Raw genomic sequence first — 24,676 nt, 5'->3', positions numbered from 1 at the left:
TGTTTCGCTATAACTTCATTTTTGATCTACTTAAAAAAAAAAAAACATGTTTAAATTACGTGTATTGTTACCAGCATCTGCTGTTAATATCTTCAATGCCCACATCACAATATACACTGAGATAAAAAGTTCAAGTGGATGCTTATTTTACCTGTGCCATGTGCTAGAAGAATAATTGTGTCATCTTTCAAATAACATTTCAGTATAGCTTCCAAATAAATTCACATAATGATCACATCCATCACAGTCAAGCACTTGTGTTTCATCTCATTCAGCTCTCCTGTTCCATTGGATTAAACACTGACATTCTCTAGTGATTATGTTAATTATGGTGTATTTTTAGGAATGCATACATGTCTAAGTTAGCTTAGTGAAGAAATGTGTAAGAAATGCTGTGTGTTTATTTCATCATTAAAGGTTCAGTTCTGCTATTCCTTATCATACCACATTTGCTGGAGTATCTAAAATATGCCTTAATGGGTCGAAAAGAGAAAAAAACTATATATTTTGTGTTACATCTTATGCGAGTGTGTGCATAAGATGTAGTAGCAGACTTGAAAGAACAAGTCTGCTACAACATCGGGAAGTTGCTTTTTGCAGTAACGTCACCTGATACGTAATGTTCAAATGATGATTTGATGATGACATTTCCATCGGCCCACCCATCTTCTTATTCAAAGGGGTTGTGTGGATAACAGGTTACAGAGGGAACACCCAGGCAACACCCTCTAGCTCATTCTGGGGGACCCCGAAGCATTCCCAAGCCATGAAAAATCACCAAAAGTAGGCACCTAGAAAATGTCCCGATCAGATACCCAAACTGCTTAAACCAAATGCTTTTGACACAGAGCAGCAGCAGCTCCACTTTGAGCTCCCCTTAGATGAAAGGCTTCTGCTGAATCTGACCACCCTATGGAGGAAGCTAATTTTGGCTGCTTGTATCCCAGATACAAGTGGCTTGTATCTGGGATACAGGCGGCCAAATGCTCTACAATATGTATAAGTGCCTCCTAAGTGTTGAAATAATTATTAGCAGAATTAATCATAAAGTAGGTCAGTCTGCAATCATGTTTTGGACCACTTCAAGCCTTTGGCATGCGGAGTATCTGCAGAGAGTAGCATGACATTACGTAATGCTATTATCAAATCATTGCTGAAGTTTCTGAGTTGCACTTTAATAAATTTAGCTGCATTGTTGCATGTCTGCAGTAAGTTTGATGCCTCCAAGTTGAGTTGTAATTTTTAGACATGTCTAGAAACGCTCCTGAATCCTGTATTTTAGTGTCAGATGCTTAAAAACTGCGATGCTGAGATATTTAGCAACATGTTTTCCTCTGCCACAGATTCAAAGAGGGGTACCATAATGCTTTAAATGTAATTTAAGTTGTAGTGGAGAATTTAAAGCTGGATGTTTAGTGTAAATCAATAATGTAATTAAAGAAAATTACAAATAAGGTGCTTATGTAATTAACCATTTGAGCTAAATTTAGAAGTTGTAGCATGCATTACTTCCACCACTATCTTAACAATGTCAGACTAATTTGGAAAAATCTATTTAAAGATGTCAATTCATAAAAGTTGTGCTACAGTAAAATAGACGAATTAATCAAGCCTGACTTTCAACATCTTAATGCCAAATTTAGAAAAAAACGTGAGAAAGTTGAGTTTTTCAGTGTACTTTTCATGAATGATTAAGATCATAACCGGATGACCTAAAACAACTATGAAAAATTATTCATAGATGCCTACTATTTTGAGGCTGTTCTGTTATTATGGTGTGTCCTGATTTCCAGTCTTATAAAAATTTAGGCCATCATAATTTAACAAACCCAAACACTGCAGTGTGGCATCGCATCATTTGCTCAGAGTGAAGTGAAGCAGGCCTTATGTTGTATACTGTCATTTGCAGCAGTTGCTGATATTTAAAATTCTTTCTTTTGGCTGTGATGTGCGTCACTAACCTCAATAAGATGAACCATCCATGAGATACTCAAGAATAACGAGCAATGTGTGATTCTGTTCTTGATGCAAGAGCAGGAACAGGTTGGCAAGTGGGATAATGGATCCATCCCTCGAACTGACCAAGGATGGAGAAGGTTAAATAGAAAACCTATAGAGTTACAAATGGTTGTAAACCAACCAGTCGGCCGTATTAAAGTAGATTCATCAATCTTACAGTCATTCAAATTAAATCTAGCAGTACATTTAATCACATCCCTGGCCTGGGCTGGGCTGGAGTTCTAACAATGCAGCTGCAAATTTAAACTAGTACCAGTTCTAATAAGGATGTTCAGTTATTATTGACAGCATCATTTTCAGCTCCAGCAAGACTTTTGTGTGGGGTATGCTCAGATGTATTAAACTAACCCTGTTTTATCCCTTGTTTTCTATTTTTTAGCTAATTGTTTTTCTATTTCTCTTGATCAGTCTATTTCTCTTTCTATTTTTCTCAAAGCATCTTGCAAGATTTAATTATACTCCATAACTGACTGCGTGGAGTCAAAAGTTCTTTAATCTATGCCATCTGCTTTATTAAAAACGACTTGGCTTTCAATTATTTGAAGTGTTTTTCTTTTCTAAATTGGTGTATCTTCCAGTGTAGTCTAAACTTTTTTAAATATATCTTTTCTTATGCTGTTCTAAACTAGTTTCCAAAGCGTTTTAGAGAAAACAAAACAGAAAATCATCTTATATATATATATAAATAAAATGAACATCACAGAAAATGTGAATATCTAAAAAGTTTGAAAGTGATATTTTCTGTTACTCACCTCGAAGGTGAAACTCATATATAGATTAATTACACTAACTCAGAAAAGTGACCAAGAGGGAGAAAATAAACTTCCACATTCAAGCCAGCATGAATTTGTAAGACTGCAAGACTTTGCTTCTTGTGATGTATCAGAAGACTGGAAAAGTGCTACAGTATATGAGTTCAGCCCATTTATTTAACTTTAATCTGAAAAGAAGCTTGGCATCGTAGCGAGGATCATAGCTTCTTCCTCATAATTCCAATTTAGTTGCACCAGAAAGATTGAAGCTAAGGCATTTTTCATGTTTTCTCACTGATTCTCAATTACATCTAGGTCTTCACTACGACTGGGCCATTTTAACTCATGAATATGCTTTGATACAAACCATTCGGTTGTAGTTCTGGCTATATGTTTAGTTTCAAGCTGGAAAGTGAACCTCTAACCTACTCTCAGACAGATTTTCTACAAACATTGCATATAACTCTATCCTACTTCCCACGACCCAAGAAGAAATATGTGAAATAAATCGAGAAGAACATGGGCTGAAAATCTTTGAGCTTTGTTTTCTCAAACCTATGATCTTTTATGCAATAAAAAAAAAATCATCTAGATTTCTTCAAATTCTAAACTTGTTTGAGGACTAAAAGCATGTATATATATTTTTTTGTATTTCAGGAACACTGTTGGTGGAGAATATGCAGATCAACGGTGTGGCGCAGGGTCCAGATCGTACAATCTCTTTGTCTCTAAGAGACAACTACGACTACTGGGTGATTCTTGATCCTGCCAGGCAGTCTCTTTACCTGAACAGCACTGGACGAGTTCTTGATAGAGATGTAAGAAAGTTCAACATTTCTATGTGCTGCTGTTTTCTTATTTTATTCAGTTCAACCACTTCTTTTTCACAGGTTTTTGTTGACAAAATGTTTTCAGACCAGTGTTTTCTGGGGTTTATTGGAAATTTTACATGCTCTGATCCCTCAATTTTCTTTTGCAGATTGGATGCACCTTGTAAAAATGGCTTCTGCTCTTTAAAAAAAAAAAAAAAGTCTTTTTTTGAGGAGGTAGAGCATATTTATAATCAGGCAAAACTTTTTGAGTGCAAGAGCAGAGTTTGAAGCAAGAGCAGAGGGGAATTCTAATCTTAGGCTGTCGTAGAAAATAACACCATAGCTTCTGCGGCTTTGTTTTGGGGCTGCTTTACTTCATCTGACACAGGGAACTGGTAATCTGTGCATTGCTTAATGAAGTTTCAAGACCACCAATGCACCCATGAGTGAATATACAGACAGAACTCTAAATCTCAGATGACTTTCCATGAGCATGACCCAAAACATATAGCAAAAAGCATTTGCAAATGATTAAAAAAAGCATAATAAAATTTGGAAAATGACCTTTTTTTAATTGCCCCTTCAACAGTCAAGATCCTAATCCTGCTGAATAAGAAAAGATCAAAAAATTGCGGAGGGGAAGAGCTGCCTAAGCAGTTTGTTTGAGAAATATGGGATCAAAGTATCCATTGTCAAAAGCAGATGTGTCGTTGTGAAGGACAGAGATTACTTGGAGGCAGTAATATCTGCACAACATGCTGCCACCAGATATAAACTATCTGGTATAGCAACATGTTTAAAGGCAAAATTTTGGCCAACATGTTTAGTTATACTGAACATTCAATGGAATATATACATAGTTGCAAAGTCATATTTTTTACTAACATTGAAGAAACATTAAGGGAAGAAATTAGTGCTTGGTCAGTTATGTTTCTGGTCATGTTATTTCAGAGAGATCTTTAATATGTTTGTCTAATTCTGTAACATCTACAGCAGCAAGAACTTAACTAGTGCTTCACTTATACACTAATTAGATATTTCCTAAGCTGTTTTAGTCATTTCAGGCATAATAAAAATATCTAACTGTGATTGTCCTCATGTCCATACAATTTCCACCTTGTCAGCTAATTGGTTAAGCATCAAAATTAAGCAAAGGAATTTATGGTCAGTTTGTACCTGGAAAGATTTCCACCCACTGCAGCTGCAAAGCTAACATAACTTTAAAAATATGATGCTTTTCTCACTGTTTTGTAGTTTTGACTCGTCTCACAAGGGAATCAGTCCAGAACCTTTTTGGCTTGTTAGCCTCCTTAAACCATCATTTTACCGACATGTTCTCTTTAAGTTCTGAAAGGTTTAAAATCCTGTTAAACAAGTGACAGTTTTATTTTATTTTTGGCCTGCTTCTGTTAGAGAAATGACATAAATATGTTGCATTTCATATAATTTGAGACTAGTTCAGAAAAAAAAGATCTTTTCAAGTGAAAACTTGCTATTGAAAAAGAGCTTTATTTCTCTTTTTTGTATTATTTTGTTGGAAAACAAAAGTCGAAGTGAACATAGCTCAAATGTCTCTGACTGGAAGGTAAAGAAAAAAAAACATAAAGGGTTTGAAAACTTTCTGTCTACAGTTGATCTGTGTGGCAGTGACACGAATTGAAATCATTCCAACAATTTCACAGAAAATTGGCATCGGTACATTTACCGTCTATCCTATAAAGAGAAAATTTGATGTCAGAAATGCATTTTTATGGCTGTCTTACTCAACCATTTTCCATTCTGATAAACTCAAACTTTTAGCTCCATCTTCTCTGAGAAGATATCCAATCTTCTGCCGCGTCTCCCTTATATTCATCAACTGTATGAAAGTGACTGTGACTTGCCACAAATGAGAAACTTCTTGGCAAATAATTTTGATTCTCCACTTTGCAATAGTGTGTTATCTATATTTCTCCTTCTCCCTTTCAGCCACCGTCGTTCATTCAGTCCATCGTGGTTCAGGTTCAGTGCACCAACGAGCTGATTGGAACAGTGATTTTACACGAGGTCCGCATTGTTGTCCGAGACCGCAATGACAACGCTCCGCATTTCCAGCAGCCTCGATACTACGTCGCCATCAGTGAGGTAACACACTTTTGCAGGTTTTGCACACACAGATGACTTTTATGTTTCTCAGATGTAGACTGTTTCAATTTAGCTTGGAGAAAAGGCAGACGGCTCTTCTGAACAAGGGATCTCAAAGTGCATTTTCCGTCACGTTTTCAACATTCATCTGTCGAGTCAGTGGTTTTCCAAATAAATGTGTAGCTCAGAACAAAAATAAAGGTTTTTTTTTTGTCCCATACTCAATTTTAGGATTTTGTTTTCAGTAAGAAATACTCATTAAAATTACAATAAATGAAGGGCTGAAATACTTCACTCTATGTAATGCATCTGTTATACACAAGGTCACTTACTGCAAGGTGGGCTTGCAGATGTGTTGTCCTCTTTCCATTTTTTTTTCAATTCAAGTTTATTTCACACAATAAAGAATAAACAACAGCACAATAAACAATGTTACAAAGTAACCACTGTTCTGTCTGTATGTTTTCTAGCTAAAAGTAATTGTTCATAATAGATGTCACATATAGACATTAAAGAGACCTGCATAAATGAGTAATTTCCTACTTTTACATGGAAAAAAAGGTATAATTTCCTTACTTATTACCATTATACACTACTCGTTGATTTATAATATAAAATTCACCTATAATACAAAATGTAGAATAAATATTTTGAAGAGTGTATATCTGGCTCTTCCTTTAGGACCAATATTTATAAAATTTTTAAGTGAAAGAAATCAGTGGTAGGCTTTTGGTTTGGTCTTTGACTTCCTATATTGAGCTTTTTTTTTTGTCAATTTCCTCCAAAATTTTTGAGTCAATATTAAAGAAATTACATGATTTCGCTGCAACGCATTTCAAGCACAAAAAAGCACCCAGTTTGCTTTGCTTTCCTCTTTTTTCTTTGTTTGCACCACTTGAAGGAGAATAGAAAGGTTTTAGACAGATGGAAAGAAATTGGGTTTTTTGTGGCTTTCAGAATAATCTTCAACATGACAGTTTGTCCTCTAGCGTCATGGGAAGAGGAATTCAACAAGAGGAAGTGTAAAGTTAAACTGGACGTGGATGCATGTAGCTTGCTGCCAGCACCATCCTAGGCGGGCTAAGGCAAATATATCGTTATACAGTCTTCCTCCGCCTGTCAAACTCAATCTGTCCCCTCCACCTTTTCTTTTTTCCACATTCTCTGCTCCTTTTGCAGCATTCCTCTCTCTCCTATTGCATTCTCCCTCATCTCTCCTGCCTTCTCAGTGTTGCCCTTTCACTAACCTCTCCACCTTTTTTGAAAATGATTTTGAGGGCTTTTATTTCTTCTCTCCGCCCACGCCTCATCATGCGCCTCTGAAAATTCCCATTATTGTTTTTAAAATTATTTCCTCCAATTTAGGAGCTGCCTGGTCATGATAATTCTTTCTGTGTTTTGCCCAGGTCATTTCAGAGAATTTGATAGCAATAATTTTCCAAAAGTGGCTGCTTTGATTTAAATAAATGGTAGCAGTATTGTAATAACCGGAACACTTGCTTATTTTTGATTCAGTGAGTGGTTGAAATAGCCCGACAGCCACAGCTTTGTTTATTTCACATTCACTACTGCGAGAACTAAAACGGCATAATAAAATTAAATCTGAGCTTATTTTTATCCAGCTAGTTTTGAACTAACTAAGCTAGAATTGAGTGTAAATGTAACAATCATTTTGTCATGTTTTATCACAGAAACTGTTAATTTTATTTTTATTTTTGATAAGGCAATTTAATTTTAGACAAGTTGAAGTTGGTAAGAAATCTGGTAACATAGTGAAACGAACACATACCATGTCAATTACACGGATATAATGATGTAGAACTCTATAATATGAATAAAGGGTTAACTTAGATGACCAATAAAAGTGGGCTTTTAGAGAGTTTTATTTTTTAGTTGGTCATTTACTGTTTACTTACTCAGACTTATGACTGCCAAATGTCACTAAGTGGTTCTATTCTGCCAATTAAATTGTGAACCAGTTTAGCACAGCACCAGACAGCTGCACCCAGTTTCCAATTTAATTATTCATACTGATTAATAGATTGAGGTCAGTGGGGCTGCTGTGGATGATCAATCTGGACTGAAGCCTGGCCTGGAAACCCGTTAGGAGGTTAAACCAGCAAGGCGAAGAGAAGGGAAAACTGGTCTCAAAGGAAGGTAAATGGATAAATCTGTTCCTGAGGAGGGAAAAACAGACTGGAGCTTGACTCCAGCCAGAAACGACTGATGATCGGAACCCCAGCAGGTGATTGGATAATTGCGGTCGGGTGTAACGGCCCCAACAGGTTCACCACGCCCTCCAGCAGAGACCTCCTGCTCAGGAGAGAGGTCTCACAAACACTCACACACCACCTTCACAAGCCAGGAGGAAGAAAACTAAACACAGGTGGACTTACCTTTAAATCATAATTAATTGCAATGTAAGTTCTTTATTGATATTCCCCATGGCTCTGTGCTCAACCTGAAGTTGTCTACCAATCTGTGGATCTGTATGCGAATGGGTCAAAGGGGCCTCAGAGTAAAGTACTTTGAGTGGTTTCTATGACTAGGAAAGCGCAAAATAAATTCAGTCCATTTCACAACAATCTCGAGGACACAGTTTAAGTTTAATCTAAAAGTTTTCCATCTTAGCTTATCCTGGTGGTTAATTTCAGAGGATGGGAGTGGAACCAGGATTTAAAGTTGATTCATTATCTAAAAGCTGCAAAGTAATGCTAACAATTTAACCATTGTTAAATCAAGGAGAAGAGATAGCATGACTAGAGGAAATGATCTAGTAAATCATCAGTGCCGCACCAAGTTGACCCTTAATCTCATTTATTCATAGCTGGCTAGAGTTCAGACTTTAGTTTTTACCTTATCAAAGACTTGATTAGCAAAGTACAGCAACTTATCTGCTTTTTTCCCTTTCCTGTCGGGGTGAAGAGATTATTTATCTAATATTAAAAGAAATCTTTGGAATATTAAATTTAGAAAATCTGGAGCCATTTTTTTTCCTGGTTAACATGTTCGGTAAAAGTAAAACATATATGAATAAATATAAATGTTTAGTAGAAATGTTCTGTCTTTTATTTCAGTACGATGAACACCTGCTACCTACCAATATTTTTTGCTATTCCTAAAAAAGGTAGCTAGTTTTCTAAAAAGAAAAAAAATAATAAATTAGTAAGCTCATTCAATAACAGTTAATTTAATAAGAATTTCTTACATTAACTAATTGAGAGTAAAGTACTTTTGCTGCAGCTCAGTAGTTTAGCCTCTTTGTGAAACAGCCAAAAATATATGATGGTGTCATTTTTAAGCTGTTTGGCATCTTTAGATTAGCACTACTATGGTAAATGCTATTCATATAACAGTAACTACAGTAGTTACTTTTATTTAAAGATATCTACCAGTCATCAAAATCGTCCAACTGGCTGAAAATATTTCAAAAACCTGTATCTTGTTTTAAAGATAGAAGTAAAGAGCAGAACCCCGTTAGCCTTCCAGTCGTCCTCTAAAGCTCTAAGTTGTTTTAATTCTTTAATATAGAAAAAGAATGTTCAGCTACATCTGCTTTGGTGTAATTGAACACTAAATATGGCATCCTTGATTCCAAGAAACACAAAAAGCACTAGGAATAGGACAATATATGTAATGAAATCTGCATCATTTTCTCATCCTGAAACGTGTGTAACCCACGACTTTCAGTACCAGGGAGAATAAGAAACACATGAAAGCTGCTTTACTTTTAATTGTTGCAACAACTGATGTCTATTTAGCATAATCTGGATATCTTGACAGATCTGTCTGACAACTGAACCTAGTGAAATATTTTTGAAATAAATGCCGTCTACATGCCCGAAATCTCTTATATAACTTGATGACGTACAGATTTTCCTACCAACAAATTTCCAGATAGTCTCTGGTGTTTCTCTCAAGCATTCACTTTGGAAGTAAAGTTTGTTCTCCAATTGATAGCGACATGCATGCTAACCAGAAGTAAATAATGCAAGAAGTTTTACAAGTGATAAATCTGAATGTCAGCCACTGATTCGACTGAAAGGAGGAAGATGAATGTAATTTTATTTTTAATAAATCCGTTTTAAATTTATGACCCGAGATCAACTTTGTTGTGATTAGGCTCTATAAATGTGAATCAGACAGAAATGTATTGCCTCAAATGTTTGCACATGCAGAAATCTGTTTTGGCATCTGGTGCCAACACGGAAATACACTAGACAAAAGACTGTATCTTTATGTCCAACCAGATGTTTTTGCATATCTGTATGCAAAAGCATCTGTAGCAGTAAATTTCCTCCTGATTCTGAGAATACGAGAAGAAACCTTTCCAAGTCTTTATGCCATGGGAATGAAAGGATAACTAAGGTAATCCCCCCGCTCCCACCACCAAAAAAGAAGAAAAGACCCTCACAAAAAATATATCGGTTCACCTCATTACTGTCCGCACTGATGGAATATTGTTTTTAATTGCAGAACAAACTTAAGGGTGCATATCTGTACAGCCAAGTGTTCTCTGAGTTTAAATGTCTTTAAATAGTGCTGAACTGGAAAAATAAATTGAAAGTGAATGGATGTCCTATATGTTGATGAGTTTGGACAAACCTTCCTAGCACAGTAAAAGGTATTGAGGGGTTGGAGTTTCTTTGCACTGACATTCTCAAAAAAACATGTTTTTCTTTGTACAATGGTTTATTTTTGCTGAAAAATATGCCCCAAAAAGCTGTCTTGCTGTGTTTTGTGGGAACAAAAAAAGAATAATGCTGATATACACGAAACAATCTGGTTCTGTAACATTTTCTGATGCCGAAGCAGCACCGCTATGCTTCCAATGCTGATTCCTGCTTTAGCTCAGAGATGTGCCTCACTTGCACGCAGTCGAGCTGTGTGCATACTTGCAGGCATAAACAATCCGTCCTGTTATCCTTTAAAACGAACGTTAAGTAGAAACGGACAAAGGCGTGAGTTGACTCAGAGCTGCTCTGACAGGAAAAGGCAGTGCTGTGTGCCTGACTGACTGGCTAATGGCTAATTTCCAGTAATTGTGTTTAAAATCACTTCATTCAAGCCTTTTATGATGAACAATAAAGGACAATGAGGATTTTTAACCCACTGCTGTTAGATTTCTAGCTGTAGTTTAAGAGCGTAATTTGAATACTACCATGGCAGACAACAATGCAGTAGTTACAATAGCATGTGTCAATAAAACATAATGACTTAAAAAATACAAAAATATAGACAGAAGATGATGTTTTCTCTCATTAAAAGCTGCAAAATGTTAATCGTATCTCGCATAATAACCCAAATTAACACTAACTACAAAATACGGTTTGGGTCGCCTGGAGTTTGCTGCTCACTTTGCTCAGTAAGCTCAGTTTTGCTGTTTGGTGTTTCATGCACTCTACCATGTGTCCAGAGGAGAGCAAAAACATCCTGCTAATTACTCCTGGTCTGTTTCCAAAAAATAATAAAAAAACTTTATATTTGGCCAAACTCTATTTGGTGCCATGTGTGAAGCTGAGTTATCTTCCTCTTATGCTTCCCCCATTGTTGGCCGTAGGCATGTGTTCAGCTATTTTCTGTTCAAAGTCATATATTTATCTATTTTTCTTTAAAACATGTGCACTACCTATTTAACTACTGTTAAATATCTTATTTAACAGTCAAATATCTTATTTTTATGTCCAACATATACAAGCTACAGTGGATTAAGTAAGGACCTTAAGAAGTTTCAGCATTCCACTCAACATTTTACCAGTAAGACATTTTAAAATTAATTTTTAGCATACAAAACTTCTAAATTTGACAAACAATACTAGTAGATCAAACTATTCTTACTCTTTGAAGATGCTTAAAATCGTCTGTCGGTTTGAACTAAATGGACTATTGAATATCTACACTCATAGGTTTGCATTTGGGAAGGCTGCAAAAAGCAGAATTTCACTCTCAGCATTCCCTCCTGTTGTGACTAAATTATTTAACAGAACAAACAAACTGCTTGTGATAGTCAACACTTGAAGGTGAAGGAAATTATAGATTGAAATTTACAGTGAGAGCCTGAACAGACTTGCCTTTTTGTTTACGGTCATCATCGATACTTGTGTTTTCTAACTGCTGGTTGTGCAAACGTCCCTTTTACTGTGGCTATTGATTGATCGTGCTACGTGCTTAGGTCATAATGGATGAGCTATGAACAATGAAAACTTATTTTTAAATACATCAGTCAACGTATTATTTTTTAAAAACGTGTCCTGTAGTTGACATTTATTATTAGTAACCTTTAGGTATACGTCTCTCCTTAGAGTTTCCACCAAAGTGGATTTCTGTGTTGATGCGTGCACTCCTGTTTCTCAATTATTTTGGTGTTAATGTGTTTACACAATTAAAAGCTGTTACTAAATTGTCAACCCTCCAGTTTGGTAGAAGTCTTAAAAGCTTCACTCACAACAAGGTTGACTGTATTTACAGGAAACCAGCAACATATTTTTCTCAAAAATTGAGTTTTTGTTCATTAATTTTCAAAATTCTGCTTCATGGAAAGGCTCCGTTTAATGAGCTGTGACCTCTGTGAGCACTTTATTTATCTGAGCAGTAATTAGTTTTAACAGTGACACAGTAAAACATTTGGATCTCCACATGTTCTCTTTTATCAGAGGGGGGCAGTGAAACCTTTCATTTGTTCGCATTAGTGAGAGAGCGATGCATAGATGGAACATTTTGAACACTTCCTGTGTTTCACTTATTTCAAGAGCAACTGAAAGAGACACAAATGACTCCCAACTGATCCTCCTTTTCAAGTCCGATTTATGCGTAATGAAAATAAAAATGCAAAGCACTTTCTCTTTGTTCTGTGGGAAACAGTGGGGGATTAACATCCCTTGTGGCCAAATGCTGGTGAATCTTATTTTGCTCTTCTTTCATCTGTGCCACATGAAAACAATAGATGTTTGTATGACACTGTCAGAAATGATTTAATCACTGTGTTTTGAAAGTTTTGACATCATATGGAAAGACTGCTGCTGTTTTTTTTTTTTTCAGCTAACCCCTGTAGGAACAACGATCTTCTCTGGTTTCTCGGGGAATAATGGTGCAACGGACATCGACGACGGCCCCAACGGGCAGATAGAGTACACCATCCAGTACAACCCAAGAGATCCGGTGAGTTCTGATATTTTGCTGTCAAACTCTATGCAAACAATTTCTAAACATGTTCTGTTGGCTGGTTTAAGAATATTTGATTTTCACACAAATATAATCATGTTGGACAAAGACCGGAAAACAGTTTTGCCAAAAGGGTCAAAAGTTCATGTTTTCTCACAAGCTGTAATGTTTCAGTGTTTATGTTTGTAATCTGCATTCATTGAAATGGAAATTTTGCCGAATGAAAATTCAAAAAGAATATTTTATTCACAAAGAACTCGGTGGCATTATATGTTAGCCCTGCCTCAAAATGTTAATGACTCTATAAATAACTCTGCCATCCTTATTGATTTACAAGTGAAAATGGTTCTTACCTGAGAACAGAGCTTAAAATCATTGGGTTTCTTTTTTGTTGTTGTTTTTTTTTAACTGTGTAACGCCAAATAAATACTTTCAGAACAATTTCAAAGTCGCTTCTAGTAACACTGCAGCTAAATTGGGTATCAAGGAATCATTTCCCAGTGTCTCAGAGAGCACAAAACATCCCAGAAGTACTTGTGGAAGTTCTTTTGGGACTTCTACAAGTCCCACTAAAGGATCAACTAAAGCTGCCATCAATGCAAAACTTGCGTATGACAGTGCAGTGAGGTCTTGACTTTAAAACAGTGGCCTGGTTGTAAGAAGTCACTTTTTGTGAGGGGAAAAAATCCTTACTTTCTCCAGAGAATAGAAAGACTACCGGCAAACTGGACTAGAGAGAACTGGGGGGTATTCCCTCTGCTGAAGTTTTCTTTGGGTTGCTTGGAACATCAAAAAAAAAAAAAAAAAAAAAAAAAAAAAAACCTGTCTTGCTAAGAAGAAATGGATGCTGGCATGAGTTCTAAGAGTGAAGCATCTTGACTCCATTCATGTTTGGGGTTCTCTGTCAACCAAAAGAGAGGGATCATTCAAGTTTTACCTGAAAACACTGGAATGTATATAAAGGAAATCCAAACACGCCCCAGGAATAACAATCCAAGAGGAATTCTGTGTGGAACAAAGTATTTCCCAGTAAGACGGGTCAGCGTGTCAAAGGGATAGACTGATGACAGAATGACTCAGTTCAGGTCATGGCCAACTTCTCAGATCTTACGCCTATTGATAGATTACTCTATTGACTATATACTTAATGTATTTTCCATTAATATCACTAGAAACCTACATTGCTCTTCGGTAAATTATAAAACAACAAGTGATGTGTGTTTCTCAGAACGTATCTCTTTAACTAATTTGTTTAAACTGCAATGTTTTTGATAATTCATCTTCATGTCTGCATTGTCCTCCTGGCTACTATAAATCTCTCAAGATGTGTTTACATCATTGTTGCTTTTGTTTTTTTACATTTTTATGTTCCTATCGACTTTGCCTTGGACCAGTGAACTGCCCTCAGTGTGCTGCTCAGTGTTTAAATACAATCCAGTTTACCCGTAACAGTTTACAGGTGTGGATTATGGAAAACTGAGTTTAGTGGTCTATTTCACCAAAAGCCATAAAGGGATCCTTTATAAGCAATGTTCTGAATGACTTTGATGTGGTTGTGTGCACTAAGATGTTTTAGGTTTCTTGTGTTCTGATTAAAACAAGTTGATATTACTGTAGTTTATCTGGTGTGTTGTTATAAAATATTAAATAACTGCATTTGGAGCAGTTTTTCACATGGGAAAGCAAAACTTTGACTTGAATTCAGAATACAACTGAAGCTGCATTTATTGTTTTAATTCCCCCCCCTCGTATTAATGACCATATTCACGAAATTAGATTAGATACTCTCTTTTTATTCTACATCAGATTTGTGCTTCTCTATGGAATCGAAACAGCTTTCACTGAAGATTTCATTTGATTTATTGTTGTTATATTTCTCTTTTTGCTCTGCTGGTTCTGAGCCCACATAAATTATTCCTTCTTCCGCTGAACAACTCATTTGCATCGTATTGAAATCATAAAATACGCCTTGCTGTTACACTTGTGTAACTGTCTTCCACGTGTATTACATGTCTTAGCTTGTCTTTATTTTGTTAAATCTTAAGAGTAGACTTTGTGTGTGACTCATTGAGTTTGCTTTTGCCTCATGTCTGTATGTTCTCCAGACTGCCAACAGAACCTTTGACATCCCCCTGACTTTGTTTGGCTCCGTAGTTCTAAGGGAACGGCTCAACTACGAGGAGATAACACGATACTTGGTCATTATACAGGCAAATGTAAGTCATTGTTTCTTGATTTGAATTTGTTGTTGATTTCATGAGCTTTCATGCTGAAATATTTTTAGACTTCTTTCAATGAAACGGAAAGATTATTTAAAAAAGCAAAAATAAAGATTATTTACTCAGTATTCCCTTTATAGAAAATAAAAAAAAAAACATTTTTGTATCTCATATACAATGTATATGACTTGTTCCGTTGCAAACTATTATATTTCTAATATTAATGTTCTGCAGCCTATGTATGTGGTGGTTAGACAGCCCAAGGGAATCTGCAAGAGCATCCCTAATTATCACTAATGTATTTGCCAATCTAATTGTTTGCCTTTTATTTCCCTGCACTCTATGTTTTATTAATGAGCTCACTATAATACATTTATTTTGTCAGATCAGTAAGCACGTTGTCTGTAGAAGTTAGAGTGATCTAAGCTGAACCATGGCTGAAATGATCCTCCTCAGCTGCAGCTTCGGGTTTTGTCGTAATGTGAGAGCCATGCTCACAAAAGGCTTCTCAGAGTTACTCCATGTATTCATGTCCCAGATCCCAGTTACCCCGAAAACATTATTAAAAGTCAACAGTACACTGAAAGATTAATGTGTTTCTGACTGCTGGAAAGGCTGACACTTTCAGTGTTTATCTGAAGAGAATATTAGGAGTGTTTTGAGAAGCCGCAAATGTGTGGGATATGAATTCTTAGCAGACTGCATGAAGCCAGACAAAACCTATTAAACAAGGCTGACCTTTCCAGCTGAACACTGATAGAAACTGAACCTTTCCAGCTGAACACTGATAGAAACAGTCCATAATTAGACTTATTGTGTTGATAACTGGTAATCTTAATTGTCCATATTATTTCAACATTATACGGAAGACATTGTGATTTCATCCACCTAATGTTATGCAGCACTTTGCAGAGTTATTGAGAGCCTGAACCTTCTTCATGTTTTGTCACACTACAATGACAAATGTCTCTGTATTTTATTGTATTGTATCTGTATTTTAGACCGACATGAAGATGAGAAATCGCCACAAACGGGTACCTAGATGTGAAGAAATAAAGAAAATTATAGAAGCTCTTAAAAATGTTTTAAAACTCAATTCAACGTTTTCTAAATAACTTTGAGCGCTACTAATTTACTTTGCAATTTATTTAATAAAAAGTCCACTTATAAGTATAAGCTCATCTCAGTATAAAGCCAGATCTTTTATGAAGGCCTCAAAGGTTTTCTGGAGAAAATTAGAAATCAAGGAAGCTTGAAGAAAAATATCCCAATCTTTAAACATTTCAAATTTATATTCTTATAAGCAGTTGCAGAAATATCTTGTCAACACAAGATATTTCCTCTTTGGAGTACACTTGTGAAGGTCATGTTAATGATTTGGATACTCCACCTACGTAGAGGTGGTACTTGTTAATTGATCCAAAAGTTCTATCAAGGAAATTTTAGGAAGCTCTGATAACAGGAGCGTGTTTCCAAAGGTCAAATCGTATATTTTGATGTGAACTACACAAAGCATGTTTCACCTCCACATAGTGACCAAGTTGCTAAGACTCAAGTTAAATATTTGTCTTATTAGAGATGCTGTGGTGTAGTACAAGTTTCACATAAGTTTCCTCATTATTTCTAGAAAAGCACATCGCAAGTCGTAGTGAAACATGGATTCAGTAGAAAGACGACGAGGTTTGTGTTTCTTGACAATGACCTTGTATTCCTTCCAAACTGGCTGCATATTTTATGAGGGCCTCACAAAAACCCTCCTGTTTTAGCCTATAAGGTTTCCTTAAGGTCACCTCTGAAGAAAAACTAATCATGTGAGAGAACTTTCATTCTTTATTTTTGATGTAGCAGTCACAGATTTTTCACTCCTTTGCACAATCCTGTTTTTATTGAATATGTGTTGCACTGCCATGTTTGCTTGTTTTTCTTTCAGTTTCTTGGCAAACCAAACCTGTAGAGTAAGATGGTTTTTCTGGATCAAGACTTTGGCAGTACAAGCATATTGGAAATGTAATTAATTAATCAATATTCAACTGAAAACTGTTTTCAGTTCAGTTCTTGGTGTAGAAAACATGATGGTTGCAAGCAGGAAAAAGCTCCTCGGGGCTTTTGTATGTCTGGAAAAAAAAATGAAGCTGTGTCTGAAAATCATTAACATATTAAACTGATAAAAATTTTTAGATCCCTGAAAATTGGATTTAAATGTATGTGTTTTCCAGCAAATATGTTAAAATAAAAAATTAACATATGAATGTGAAAGTTACAATTTTATTGGAAGAAATGTGAGATTGTGCTGAAGTTTAGCTGTGTTGTTGTTGTTGTTGTTGTTGTTGTTGTTTTCACAGCGGCTGGTTGTAATGAACATTTTACACGGTGCATGAAAAAAAAAAGGGATTTAGCCAAAATCTGGTTCTTTATTTATAAACAAAATATTTCTAATTTCCCATTCAGTGGGATGTGACTATTAAAAGGGTGGTAACAGTAGTATAGAGTAGTAGGGTAAAAAAAAAAGTTTGAATTCCACATTGCTTATCTTTTGAAGATGAATCCTTTTGCTACTTAATGCACATCGGCTGATGCATTTGATGCACAGAGACGCGTCTTGATAAAATGCAGAAAGATCGAATAGATTTCTGGACGCTGGACTTGGATGTTTTTGTTAGAAGTGTCGAAGCTCCTGAGTGGAACAGGTTTGATAGATGGTTAGATGTGCCTTGGAGCGTAAGCCGCTGATCAGACTCTGCCAGTTTGTGTTGTTTGATATATTATTAATAGGGGTCTGCTCTCTGACCCCAGTTTAATGCAGCTGTTCTGATTTGATTGGGTTATTCTTTATCTAAACCATTTAACCTGCTGCTTTAGTGTTTCTTAGTCCTGGTTGCTACTAATTAAAAAAAAACATTTGCTCCAGATTTCCTGAACTAAAGTGGAAGATTTTCTCATTTCTATGCAGGACCGGGCACCTTCACCGCGTGACCGTCGAACTGCCACCACCACGCTGACCGTGGATGTGCTGGATGGAGATGACTTGGGTCCCATGTTCCTACCTTGTACACTTGTGGGAAACACTCGTGACTGTAGTCCCATCACGTATTTGGCCAGTGTTCTGGAGCTGACGGAGCCTGTAAGTGTTATGCACATACATTATTCACTGGCTTTTGCTGTTTGGTGTGGACAGCGTGTAACCAGGGTCACTGCTGCCGCGCTCGCTGCGTTCACTGGGCAATATTTCTGAGTTGCATTTAACATGCTTGTTTGCACTTCTTCTGGTTATTGTGTACTAACAGGCAACTTTTGAAGTCATGCGTATTGATTTTGTTCACAGTGTCTCTGGGCCTCTCTATAATAATAATAATAATAATAATATGATGCACACATTTACTGAGCATGTGACTGGAGTTGCCTGATTATCAGCTTAAATTAAATGCCTTTAAAAAAAGATAGAAATTGAGTAAAAGTCTTTTTTTATATCTTAGATTACATTTGTCAAGTTACCTGAAGGATTATATTTCAGATTTACAGGGGTACGATACTAGATTTAAATATTATGTCATCTTATTATGTCATTTGTCCTTTAAAATGATTTTAGAATAACATTTTTTACAGTGTCATGGTGTCAAGGTTTCAGTCTTATTTTTCCAATAAGACTGAAACATTTTATTTTCTACTATCGCCAGGTCTGGGTAATTAACTACAAATTTAGTGTAAATCTGAAATATAATCCTTATCTGGCTCTATTTCTATAATCCAGACAGTGTATCACCTTTGATATCTGCTTTTAAAATCTCTGTGGGCTTAAACCAGCTCGTAACATTTGCTCTAAGTCTGTCAGGAACAGTAAAGTGTAAAACCTTTGTTTACTCATCTTGACATTTAAGTCAAGTATAATACCGCTATTGGCAGCAGCATAATGAGAAAATGTGTTTTCCATGTAATTAACTGTACCTCTTTTCCAGCTAAATGTAACTGTTTTATTTATTTAGTTAGTTTTTCCAGTTGAAAGTAGCAGTACGTGAGACCCTTTTTTGCAGCCACATAAAAATTATAATAATTATTATTCATAAAAACAGAATGTGTTGGTGCATTTGGGTGAAGTCTCCTTTCAGTATGAAACATCTGGCTTACAATTATTCCAGATATTGCAGCTTTATACTTGACATGTGTGGATTAATGCATCCCTTTTTCTGATGAGGCAAGTTTTTAAAAAATTCTTTAAGAAATATTAAGAATTGTCTTCTTTTTTTGGACAAATAGACTTAAAGTTTCACAGCTCATACACTAACAGCTTAGCTACAGTATTTCTCCAGATATGTATTATTATTAATTTTTACTTTTGCTCAAATGAAAATTTAAATCAACATGGCCTGCGGGATTCCGAGTAAAAACATTGTAGCACCTGTTGTCACGTAGCATAAATTGATCACACAATCAAATAATTCTACTGTCTAATTATCAGTTTGGCAATTCATTCATCAATCTGCAATAAATCTTTTATCTTTGCATGGAACAATCAATTGTACATGTGTAAAAGACCAGAGGGTCACGTTGTTTCTCAGTGCTATGATGTTTTGTTTTATCCATTTTCCATAGCTGTTATTTATCAATAGCCTCACTAATGGATGTACTTATTTACTTGAACAATGAGGAATAAACAACATAAATACACATAAGGTCGACGATGGAGAAGGCTCAACTTCTGCTGATGAGAATAAAAGGCTTTGAAAAGGAAAGTTCATCCATCTGAATGTTCAACAGAAGTTTATCAACCTTCATCAGACATTTGTATCAACAGAGTTGCGCCTATTATTTAGGTTTTTGTGTTATCAAAGATAGGCTGGGAGTTTTCTCTTTGACATTCATGCTTGTTCAAATGCAGATCAGGACAGTAACCCAGAATCCTCCTTCCTCATGTGCATGGAAAGGTCACTTGCTTTCTGGGTCTCAGCAGCAAGCAGGACAGCAGTCCAGCTTTTTATCCTTTTCTCTCTGTCAAAGAAGTCTTGACCTGCAGGCCTGATTTGTTCCGAGCAATGAGAGGAGGCAACAGTTGTTTCTCCAGCAGACTGGGCTATTGGGTTGGAAATTAATCTTTCGGATTACGGTCAGGATACTGCCTCAATATAACATCGACTGGATGAATATGTTACTTTCCTGAACACAGTTTCTTTGTCGATTCTAGGATGGAGGGTGTTTTGCAGACAGGAAACCAGGAGCTTCATGTATAAAAGAGTTCAGTTTTCACACTAAAACTTGGCATACAGGCAAATTTAGAAAAGTTCGGCGCACAAAAACAAGTGGATGTATAAAGCCATACATACGTACATACCTGCACCTCTCACCTTTATATATCCCAATTTGTGGGAATAGAGCGCAGCTGACGCACATTTTCACGGCAGGTTAAAAGTTTGCACAACTTTCATCCCACGTTCATTTTTGTACATGTCGACTTGTGCGTACAATATGGCGCCTCACATTTTTGTGTGCATGCTCGCTTAATAAACGAGGCCCCAGACCTTATTAAAAAAAAGAAAAAAATCTAAATCAATTACAGCTGATGACAGAAGGGATTTAATGTGTTAATTAAAGCACTGCTTCACACATAAAACATGTTGTAGCATCGGACCAGGAGGCTTTCGAGTGTGTTCAACCCTTGAATGACCAGAAATGGATATGTTCTCAGAAAAATCCTCCCTGGTGATTAAATTAATCAAAACAGCACCTCACAATACCGAGAACTGAACTAAATACCATTTGAAAGGCGAAAACGGGATGCCTACTTCAGCCACCTGCTCTGAAAGGCTCAACATTATTTCATCCTTCACTCCACACCTTCAAGGCTAATTTATTGAAAGTAATTCAGAGAGGAACATGACGGTGCTTCTTGAGTCTCACTTCCACTACACCACCAATCTTTTAAAAATTAAATATCATGATATTTTGTGGCACGAAATCTCGTCGCACCACTACATAGGAGAAAAGATTTCAAGAAACATTATTTTGGACAAACTGCCAAAATGTATCTCTGTGATTTCTAACAGATGGCAGCGTAAGTCCCTTGTGTAATAACAAGTGTTACAAGACTGAGTCTGGCACTCTGTGGTTTTTATTTATGCTTACACAGCTGTGTGTGCGGTGCTTTTGTATCTCTGCCTCTGACATTTAGCTGATGCTGTTATCCAGAGTACCACTTTATAAATGAAACAAAGTTGCTGCAGGGAAAAATCCTCAACTCTGACAAGTCAGCAGAGCATTCATCCCTTACTACACACACTCACCCACACTTACACACGCATGATTGTGGTGAGCCAGCAGTGCATTCATGCCTTAACACCCCATTCCACCTACACACAGGGACAAAATTGTGTGGAGCCACTAAGAAGGGAGGCCTAACTGAACATTGTCCACATCATCTCTTTATTTTTGGCAAGATCTTTGCCACATTTCCACACACGCATACGCGTAATGTCCCTCAAAGGCATGCTGGAGAACTACTTCCATGCTTTTTTTTTTGTTGTTGATCAGCATGTACACTCAGCCAGTCGTATTCCTACATCCAGTCATTTAACAATTGCGATCAAGTGTTAAATGTTAAACATAGACACATTTGATGATGTTAGAGGTCAAAAAAGGGATAAAATCAAAGTTGTAAGTCAAACTGAAAGGAGCCATCACATAAAACTCAGCAGTAAATCTGTCTCTCTGTGTAAGACTGTGGTGGGTTAAAGTTTAAATAATCCCAAATACAGCTGTGACCCAAAATATTTTATATATATAAAGATGTGCAGTCTTATGCAGCCAGGGTATTTTGACTTTTCTCCAACAAACATGCTTGTTCTTCTGTTGAATTGTTCAGAATATATTTTACTTTTGGTGGGAAAAAGTTTGTATAATTCATCAGGTTTTATATGTACACAGCACGGTTGTGGACACTTTTGAGCTCCAATAATACCCACCAATAAAGAGATTGAAACCATATTACTTTTGGTTGATAGCAACACTAAGAAAAGCCAATGTCTTATTTTATCACTGAATGAGTTATGGTCAGCAAACTCTATATTTATTTTTTCTGCTAACAGGTAAAATCTTTACTTAAACCTCATGTGTGTTTTATGGTTCCCAAAGAGACTGAAAGGAAAACAAGAAACTTCTTATTTTTCTGCAGTCGGTTTTTTTATACTTTAAATTATCTATCAGAAAATATCTATATCATATTGGTCCCTTATGATTAAATTCTCGTTTTGTGTCTGCTGCAGAAAATCATTTTGTTTTGGCTTTTTAATAAAATGAATTCAGCACTCTTCACTCCGTCAGACATTACGTTTCTGCAAAATGTAAACTTAGATGATTTGAAACTTGGATGCATCTCAGAAATGGCCCCCCTCCCATCGATGATTGAAGATCCTAATGTCTTAAATGCACAGAGACGTGGAGAGACGAGGAATTATGAGTAATTATGTTCATCCTCCCTTCTTACTCACGTTGCCACAAAACGGAAACGCTAAATAACTACAAAACTACTTTTACTCATTTTCTCATCGTTTTAATCAATTTAACTGACTTTAAATGTTTAAAACAAGAAAACATATTTTGTGTGTGTTCATGGTCTCAAAACTAACAATCAGCTTTATCATTATCAACTTTTTACAAAAAAAGACTAACGACTTTAGTTTCTACTTAGTTTTTGGTTGAACAAATTGACATTTCCTAGATATGGACATAGTTTTACTCAAGAAGAACCAATGACTGAAATCAGCATATTTTCCTTTGCTTGCCTAGTAAAATCTGTAGAGTTTAAATATTTTTCCTGTTCTAAAATGTAATTCTGATATATTCAGTCTCTGTCACGCAACAGCATGCACTTTAACACACTTTTCTTAATTTATTCTGAAAAATAATCTTATAAATGTGTTTCAAAGTATAAGTGGCAATAACATCATATTTCCTATTTTTTCTGTTGGATTCAAAACTACGATTTAGTCAAGAAATCTGTCATTTCTGTTATGTTTTTAGTCTGTAAAGTAAAAAAAAATCTACAGCTGAATCGACAGGTCAGACTTATGAATAGGCAAAGTCTGTACAAAGCCTCTTTGATTCATTTCTAGTTTTAAATTTTTCAAATGTTCATTCATTTAAGCACCAAACCACATGATTAGATTTAGGAAACTCTTCATTCCTGTGCAGAAGTTTTGTGGTATAAATGTAACATTTATACAACAACAAGTATGTTTCATAAGATTCACAAAAAGCATTCAAACTCTCCAATATTTACAATATTTGGGTCATTGATTTTCTTTTTCCAAGTCATTGTGACATGACAAACATCACATGTGTAGCTGAATCCTGAATTTTCTTAAAAACTGAAAAGTTATGTTCACCTCAACATTTGCTTCTACATCTTTGCTTAGTCTCTTAAAAGGCTTGCTGAAGTTTTCGGCCAGACTTCTGGTGTTTTTTTTCCACAATCCCTTTCTTCTGGACACTTTTCCATAATAGCCATTTTGAGGAATATTTGCAGCTCATTCAGATTGCTCATCTTGCATTTTTGGCTACAACCCTAAATGCTCTACATTATGTTTTCCAATCCAAGTCTTGCCTTTTTTGTGTCTTTTGTTGTTATTAAAACCGTTTCTCTTCAAAGTCATTTAGCTGGCACCTTTGACTGAGCAAACAGAGAGCCCAGTGAATCAGAAAAGTATATTATTTAGGTCACAGGAACACAGAGACAGGGTGCCCATGATTTCCCACAGTAAAAGAAAGATGGGAGCGGTGGAGTGAGGAAAGTAATGAGTGAGGAGGGAGAGTCAAGGTACTGTGAAAGTTTGAGTACCAATCAGACTGATAAGAAGTGACAACCTCAGAGCCTCTGAGCTAAGATAACTGCAGTATGCTCTCTGTGTCTTTCCCTATCACAGCCACACACACGCACTCATATACACAACAAGATGTCGGCCATTTGTGTCAAAGAGCCGACTGTCAGTGGGTGTTGCGCAGGCGCTTCCGAAACACTGCTGCCTTTGCAGCTCAAAAAAGTGCAATCTATCAGGAAAGTAAAAAAAAACCAACCCATTATTTGATCAGTACTGTAAAAAGCTAACCCAAGACGGATCATTTAATTTGTCATGACATCATCCCAGCAATTGATTGGTTTGAAATTGAACAAAGCAGAGCAAAGCTTCAAAGACTTCAGCACTGCATTCTAACTTCAGTTTGAAGCCATTTCTTATGCACTGCTGCAGTGTACAGACTCATGCAAATGGCCATTTGTTATTCTATTATGTGGATTGAAGATGGTTCATCTTTGTCCCACTGCTCATGCTGCGTGGTATTACTCGGTACCTGACAGAAGACCTCATCTGATCACTAAAAGCCAGAATGGTTTGTTCCCTCCTTCTATTGATCTCCTGACTTTTCTCAGGATCAGCCACCCTTGTCCCCCTGGGCTCCACTGTTTATGAAAAAATAAAAATAGCAGTCCTGCTTAGTGGTAATATCATTCATGTCGGCCTAATACTTGTTGCTGTTAGTCTTCCTGCTGATTCCGAGTGTTTGCTTACTTGATTCTGCCAGCATGTCTCTGGCAGAAAGCTTTGGA

At 36.3% G+C, this 24,676-nt stretch overlaps 1 protein-coding gene across 1 annotated transcript in view; it reads left to right on the top strand.

Annotated features, from left to right (window-relative positions):
• LOC103481331 (protocadherin-15-like) overlaps nt 1-24,676 on the top strand; it is a 222,603-nt gene that overhangs the window by 70,122 nt on the left and 127,805 nt on the right. Inside the window, exons 5-9 of the mRNA XM_081600402.1 lie at nt 3,429-3,589; nt 5,552-5,707; nt 12,746-12,865; nt 14,974-15,084; nt 18,038-18,208. Of these exons, the coding sequence (XP_081456528.1) occupies nt 3,429-3,589; nt 5,552-5,707; nt 12,746-12,865; nt 14,974-15,084; nt 18,038-18,208 (719 nt within the window). The remainder of the gene's footprint in view (nt 1-3,428; nt 3,590-5,551; nt 5,708-12,745; nt 12,866-14,973; nt 15,085-18,037; nt 18,209-24,676) is intronic.

The sequence above is a fragment of the Poecilia reticulata genome, chromosome 19 (assembly GCF_904066995.2).
Source record: "Poecilia reticulata chromosome 19, P_reticulata-male-v2, whole genome shotgun sequence".
Classification (NCBI taxonomy): Eukaryota; Metazoa; Chordata; class Actinopteri; order Cyprinodontiformes; family Poeciliidae; genus Poecilia; species Poecilia reticulata.
Note: the sequence above shows the minus strand (reverse complement) of the source record. Positions and strands in the feature narration are given on the sequence as shown.